A 7,405-nucleotide genomic window follows, 5' to 3' on the forward strand; every position below is an offset into this window, starting at 1 on the left:
CCCTGCTCTTCAATCTTTGAACTTAGTTTCTTGCAACATAGCCAAATTCCCAAATTTCAAAAACTGTAAAAAAGATTAGAAAATTTAGACCTATCTAATAATAGCATTTACAGTCAAGTCCCGGAAAGGATGTTTGAAATTGGGGAGAATTTGGTATACCTAAATCTTTCTTATAATTTTTTTATCAAGTAAGAGAGACTCGCATGGAAGAATCTAAGGTTACTTGACCTTCAGGCCAATCTATTGTAAGGAAAGCTTCTTGCTCCTCCATTTTATACAAAAGTTTTTTCTATATCACACAATAAATTGACTGGGGGTATCCCATCTATGATTTGTAATGTAAGTTCCCTTACAATCTTTGACATATCTTACAACAATTTGGGTGGGGCACTTCCACGATGTTTAGGAAACTTCAGTTATTCTCTTTTAGTGATGGATTTGCAGATGAATAATTTTCATAGCATCATCCCTGATACTTTTTCATGGGGCTATAGCTTGACAACTCTTGTCTTAGATGGTAATCAATTTGAAGGGCTATTACCAAAATCTTTGGTTCGCTGTACAAGTTTAGAAGTTCTAGACCTTGGAAATAATAGGATAAATGATTCATTCCCTTCTTGGTTGGAAGCTCTATCGAATCTAAGGATTCTTGTCTTGGGATCTAATAGACTCCATGTTCCAATTGGAAATCATAAAACTGATGGTATGTTTTTCTCTAAACTACAAATTCTTGACCTCTCCCACAATGAGTTCATTGGCCTTTTACCAAGAAATTATTTTGAAAACACGAAAGGCACGAGGAGTATCGATGAAGATAAACCTGAACAACAATATTTGGGTGAATATTATCTTCACGAATATCCAACTGCAACTTATTATCAAGATTCAGTAGTGGTAACAGTAAAAGGATTGGAGATAGAAGTACTAAAAATCCTAACCATCTTCACAGCAATTGATTTATCAAGCAACAAATTCCAAGGAGAGATTCCAGAAGAACTTGGAAGGCTTAAATTTCTCCGACTGCTCAACCTTCCCCATAATAGCCTAACTGGACATATCCCATCATCTTTGGCAAATTTATTAGCACTTGAATCGTTAGATCTCTCTTCAAATAAACTCAGTGGGGAAATTCCCATGCAATTGACAAGCCTAACATTTTTGGCCATGTTAAACCTTCTGCAAAACCAGCTTACTGGATCCATACCTCAAGGTAAGAAATTTGCTACATTTCAAAATGACTCATATAATGGGAACTCAGGATTGTGTGGATTTCCACTGTCATGGAAATGTAGTGCTGTTGAGCCTCCACCTCCACCAGCATTAAATTTCCAAGAAGACAATAATGATTCAATGTTTGGAAATGGATTTGATTGGAAGGCTGTGTTGATTTGGTATGGATGTGGATTGGTGGTAGGATTAGCTATGGGATATGTTACGTTTAAAATGGGAAAACCACAGTGGCTGGTAAGGTTGATTGAAGGAGAACAAAATGCAATGGTGACAATGCCCAACAACCAAAGACCCAGGCGAAGAAGAAGTTAATGTGTGCTCTAAGGTAAGTGTGACAAAATCCTCTTTGAATTTATATTGTGTGGTTTTGTATAAACTTATCTAAGAAGTAGAAACAGTATTTTCGTGAAGTTCATAATCTGTAATTTTTCTCTGTTTTGCATGCAAGGTATTGTAGAAAGTGATGAGGACCCTATTCTCTACTATGAGTCAGAAAAGATTACTAGCTTTGACTTACAGGTGTTCATTATAAGTGGATCATGCTTGTATGAATTATGGTGTTGTTTCCTTATTCCTCGAAAAATCATTTTCAGATTTTATGTATGTAAATTTGAGGGTATTCTATGTGATTGTTTTAAAATTATGTCGTGTGTTGGACTTAATCTTGGAGCTGGTGTTGTTCTTTGTTGGCTTATCTTTATGTATGTACTAGTTGCAAACCAATTCGATGCAAAGAAAAACTTTGCTTAAAGGTATAAGCCGATTTTATTTGTCTCAAGCTGAAACAAATAAACTTAGGTTCTTTAGATTTTTTCCTAATGGCTAAAGCCAGAGAATAGGATGCCCTAGACAAAGCCAACTGTGTAAAAATAAATAAAAAATAAAAACTGGTGAAGAAATGGAAAGTCACCACAAAGAAAATAAAAGATAACAAAATGAGAATGATAGAGAAATATGAAGGTTATAAGCGTGTGAATATCAAGATAGCAAAGTGCTTGTTAATAACTTACTATTATAGAAAATCACCAGAAAAACGTAGCCATCTCTCTCTTCCAACTTTGTTCCTTCAATCCACTGTCTATACATATGCAAAAACTCGTATCTAAAATAATCATATAAAGGAAAACAAAAAAAGATGTATTTGCATACAACAATTACAAAATAATGCAATAACACTAATAGCCCTCAAAAGCTAAATTAGAGCTAAATCTGATTAGCTTCTCTCTTTCCATATCATTGATAAATTTATCAATGGTTAGTGTCAGAAATCATGAGTACAAATAACAAATAAGTACTGAGGAAACAAAACTGAAAGGGAAATAAATAAAAAGGATGATGGATTTCAATTCTTACCTAAGCTCACAACAATAGCAATAGTTCATGTCCCTTCGGGGTGTGCATTGGGAATTGTCTAGGAAATGGAATATAAATACCTAGAGAAGCACCACAAACTCTATAAAAATGCAAAAATAAGTCACATAATTCTCACACACATTTCCACAAACATGTCAAATGCAACGAATGGGAGATCTAGTATCATACAGCTTTTAATAAGAAAACAAACATGGGAAATCCAAAATCTGAGACACAATAACAAACACACACAAAAGCTGTAAATAAAAGAAGCCATTCATTGTTGCTCTTTTAATCACAATATCTATCACTCTATATCTTGGACACATAAAATAAAAATAAAAATAAAGAAATAGAAAAAGAAAAATCTTTCGTTTGAACTTTGAATCAAATATGTAGTTTTGACGTAAAATTTTCTGGTTGCTACCAATCAAATATATGTACTCTCTCTCTCTCTCTCTCTCTCTTATTTTTCTTTTTTCTCCTGAGAATCCTCTATTTGTGTACTCAAAAAAAAAAAAAAAAAAAAAGGGTATGGTGAATACTGTAGCAATATACATTTCTTGTGTTATTAAATGAATAGCTGCAATCTAAACGACTGGTCGTAGTTGGTTTGCTCTGTTCACATTTCACGACAAGTCGCTTATAGTAGAGCTTCTGCCGTTTTATGTTCAGAAGAGATTATGCTGCAAGTCGTCAAGTGTTTCTGATGTAAATAGCTGTAGTTTATTGTTCAGTTATATTAGTGGCCATGTGTCATTCTGTAATTCGCTCTTGTAGTTGGTGGAGGTAGCTGCTTCTTTTCAATTTTCTGTTATACTGTGCGGTTTAACATTGAGAGCTGTGTTTTCAAATATAAACAACAGACTTAATTATCAAAATTTGATAGAATTTGATAGAATTATAGTTAAACGATTAAATTAATCATTTTTTAATAGCTTAAATTTTAAGAATAATCGATAATTTAATATAGTCTAAAAAAATATCATGTTAACAGCTGCCCTTAGAACAATTGTTAATAAACTATTTCAGGAAATTTTTTAGCATTACTTTCATAGAAAATTAAATAAATAAATAAACTATCAGAAAAATTAATTACTTTATCATTTTCCTATAAAATGTTTCTTAAAATAGTTCCTAAACTAATACTCTTAAGGCATTCATTAACATTTTCAAAAAAACAAAAAAAAAAAAGAGATTCTTAAACTTTTAGAACAATAATTAATTTAACATAATATAAGAAGAAAAAATCCATAAATTTTGGGAAAATTGGTAATTTAATCAATATTTCAAGCAATTCCTCCTTGCTTCCAATACTTGAACAATTTATCTACTTTAGTCATAAGTTATAAATGGCAAAACATATATTAATGTTGCATATTCTACAAGCTTATTATTCTAACCAAAAATTTGTTACACTCATGACCTTAGAGCACTCTCTAAATTCAGCAATTTCTTGTTCGTCTAGATCTTTCATTGATTGAAGAAAAACGGCAAAGAAAGGTGAGAATCCAAACAAGGAAAGATCTAGATGAAGAAGAAATTGCTGAATTTAGAGAGTGCTCCAAGGTGAGTTCAACAACTTCTGGTTAGAATAATAAGCTTGTAGAACATGCAACAATAATATATCCTATTTGGCCACCAATTTTCTTTATTTTTTCTGTCACTGCTTACCAGGAAGCTGTTGGACAAGGTGATGACGATGTTGTTCTCTACTAAGTGTCAAAGAAATTTGTGAGCGTACAAAACTACTCCACGCAGGTCTACAAGAAAGACCCTTTTTCAATGACCTACGGGGCTGAAGCAGTCATACCTTTGGAAACTGGATTCCTGACGCTGAGAACTAGCTCGTTTAGTCCGACAGGTAACCATGAACAGCTAGAAAAGAGCTTGGACCTAATTGATGAAAGGAGGGAAAACGCAATGGTCTGATTAGCGCATTACCAACAAAAGCTTAGACAGGGCTACGACGCCAACGTAAGGCTCAGACCTCTGGAACCTGGCGATTTGGTACTAAGAAAGGTGGTTGGCACTGCCAAGAATCCAACTTGTGAAAATTAGGGCCTAACTGGGAAGGGCCATATTGTATTACTTCAGGAGCTGGCATTGGGCATATTTCCTTGAAGACCTGGACAATCTTGTGATACCACGCCCATGGAATGTAAACAACCTCAAAAGGTATTATTATTAATCAAACATTTCTTTTAATCAGCATATCAAACTGTTACGATTCCTTTGAGTGTTTAAACTTAAATCCATTCATGCCTGTAGTCCTCAGACCAGATGATATGGGTTAGTTAGCACTCTGTTACGATTCCTTTAAGTGTTTAAACTTAAATCTATTCATGCCTGTAGTCCTCGGACCAGATGATATGGGTTAGTTAGCACTCTGTTACGATTCCTTTAAGTGTTTAAACTTAAATCCATTCATGCCTGTAGTCCTCGGACCAGATGATATGGGTTAGTTTAGCACTCTGTTACGATTCCTTTGAGTGTTTAAATTTAATTCTGATCATGCCTATAGTCCTCGGACAGGTGACTTGAGTAAGTTTACACTATCACAGCTTCCTGAATATGTTTAAATTAACCCTAACCTACGTTGCCTCTTATTCTTTTATGCACGTTAGAAAGGCTTGGGGAGCTTTTTACTATGGCCCCTGTATTTTTGTTGTTTAGCAATAGTTTTCATACATTCTGTCCCTTTCTAATACCAATCTTAGCCATGCGCGTTGTTAACATGATATTAGGACCACGATCACCCACATCCCCATAAAGTTAAAGTACAGGACTTAATAATAGTAGTAGGTTGTATCACACACGACAAAGGAAATAAATACGAAGGAGGAATTGCTTCATTAATCAAAAAAGAATAGCTTACAACCTCTTACAAAAAAAAAAAAAAAAAATTTTGAGAAAAGAAAAAGCAAAAACCCTATACATCTACTTTGGGCTGGAAGGACAACAAGATCAGCAGCCTGCCCTACCCAAGCAGCAGCTTCTGGGGTTGGCTCTGGGACTCAGCAGGAGCCTTCTCTTCGTCCAACCCTTGACCCTTGTCTTTGGCTGGTTTAGCTGGCTTGCCCTCATCACCTGTCTAACTAGCCTCTCTAGGTGCATCAAGGGCGGATGGAAAAGCTTGGCTGACTAAGCTTTGCTCCGTAGCCTCAAAAAGCTGTGGAGCAGGAGGAGGGTTAGTCTTAGGGAGCTCTCGGATGTCTGGTTCATAGTATATGCTCCCAGGTAGCCTCAGGGAGAGTCTGAAGGGACCCCAGTAGCGTCCAGTGCCTTCTGCCAGGTTACGTCGCAATACTCGAGAGCAACCGAAGCAAATTGCTCTGTAAGCAGCTTCCCAGTCTCGTCCACCCCAACTGATATGCCGCCTTTCTCTCAGCTTCAACTGACTCTTTGGCCAGTTGAACCTCCTGCTCGGCTGCTCGAGCGCCCTATCTGGCTTTCTGGAGTTTAGCCTTGAAACCCTTTACTAGCTTCCTTTCGGTCGCCAAGTTGATCTCTGCCATACGCAATTGTTTGCGCTGCTCCTTAGCTTGGGTCTCGGCGTTTTGGAGGCCAGCCTTGCAGTTGTCCCTCTGCCGGGTCACGGCCTTAAGCTGTTCGGATGTGTGAGCATAATCATCCTTCAGCTGGCCAAGAGCCTTCTCCGCCTTGGATTGAGACTGGGCTGCTACTTAGGCCTCAAGGTAGGACTTCTTGTTCCATTCCTCAGCCACGTAAATCTGCTGAGTAATCTGCATGACAACATTTTTAGCACAAGGTGAAGAAGGGAAGCAAAGCAAATTAAAATGGAAATCAAATTAAGAGAGCAAGTTCATTTACCATGGCCATATCCCTCTTAAGGGATAAGAAGAGCTCCTGCTGGTTGAAACGCCTGTATGACTCCATATCATGAGGGAGGAGGAGTGGCTGCTGCAGGGGCCTCAGCAACGTATCCTGCCTTCCCCCATCGTAATTCCTGAGGGATGTATCCCAAGGAATGGAGGCGCCATCCAGCTCAAGCCTTGGGGACCATATGGGAGGTTCTACTCCTCGGCGGACCTCAGCCCCGACGTTCTCGTCACGGCTTTCAGTGGAGGAAGCCCTTTTGCCTCAGTCCCTCGCCGTCTTCTGCTGCTTATTTACTTTTGGTGGCACCCCCACCTCCCTCTCTTCAGGCTCGAGGGGCCTTTTCTTCTGTAGGTTCGGCATGAGCTTCAAGCCGACTTCAGGAGCCTTGGAGGCGCTGGAGGCAGGATCTCTACTAGTTGAAAGGTCCCAGCGCCTTTCTGCTCGGCCTTTTGACCCCTATTCTTCATCAGGTGTTTCAAATCTGCCATGTCGTCGTCCAAGGAGTTGTCGGGAGGGCAATTATCAAAAATGGGCAGATACTGGACTGCCTATCACCTTCTTCCTTAGCGTCCGAGACCTCTACCACTTGATTCGCCCTTGAAGCTTCCCCCCCGAAGTGGAACTTGTCTATTTGTTCTTCTAGCGAGGAGGTGGAGGAACCAACCTTTTCACCCTCAACCTCTGGTCCGAGGGGAGCTTGCTGGAGTGGCTGGACGAGAAGGGGGATACCTTGGGGGTTCGGGTGTGGTACAGGTGGAAGGTCATGCGGTGCCAAAAAAACCCTTAAACGCAACGTCAATATGGTTGAGACGTTTGTCTCCCTGGGTTATGGCGTTGCCCCCGGTTGGAAGTCTTTTCGCTTCGCTTTGTACCCTAGGATGAGGGGAGTCGATCGGAGTTGTCCGTCCTTGCTTACAAAGATCTCGGACCGTAGCAAATAGTTGAACGCGGCGAAGTTGGTGAGGCTGAGCCGAGGAGA

General features: G+C 38.8%; 1 protein-coding gene across 1 annotated transcript; it reads left to right on the forward strand.

Moving 5' to 3' along the window:
• The first annotated feature begins 432 nt into the window (after nucleotides 1–432).
• On the forward strand, nucleotides 433–4,302 carry LOC112032243 (receptor-like protein 9DC3). Its single transcript, XM_024065009.2, has 4 exons — nucleotides 433–1,537; nucleotides 1,679–1,749; nucleotides 4,033–4,152; nucleotides 4,261–4,302. Exons 1-4 carry the CDS (start codon nucleotides 433–435, stop codon nucleotides 4,300–4,302), a joined length of 1,338 nt encoding a protein of 445 aa, XP_023920777.2.
• The last annotated feature ends 3,103 nt before the right edge of the window (nucleotides 4,303–7,405 follow it).

This window comes from Quercus suber, unplaced genomic scaffold (assembly GCF_002906115.3).
Source record: "Quercus suber isolate HL8 unplaced genomic scaffold, Cork oak 2.0 scaffold_193, whole genome shotgun sequence".
Lineage (NCBI taxonomy): Eukaryota > Viridiplantae > Streptophyta > Magnoliopsida > Fagales > Fagaceae > Quercus > Quercus suber.

Bases quoted from the DNA above. Each gene is read 5' to 3' on its own strand.
- LOC112032243 (XM_024065009.2), top strand. From the start codon at position 433: ATGGATTTGCAGATGAATAATTTTCATAGCATCATCCCTGATACTTTT. The intron at 1,750-4,032 runs GTGTTCATTATA...CTCTAAATTCAG, and splicing joins TTACTAGCTTTGACTTACAG to CAATTTCTTGTTCGTCTAGA. The intron at 4,153-4,260 runs GTGAGTTCAACA...ACTGCTTACCAG, and splicing joins AATTTAGAGAGTGCTCCAAG to GAAGCTGTTGGACAAGGTGA.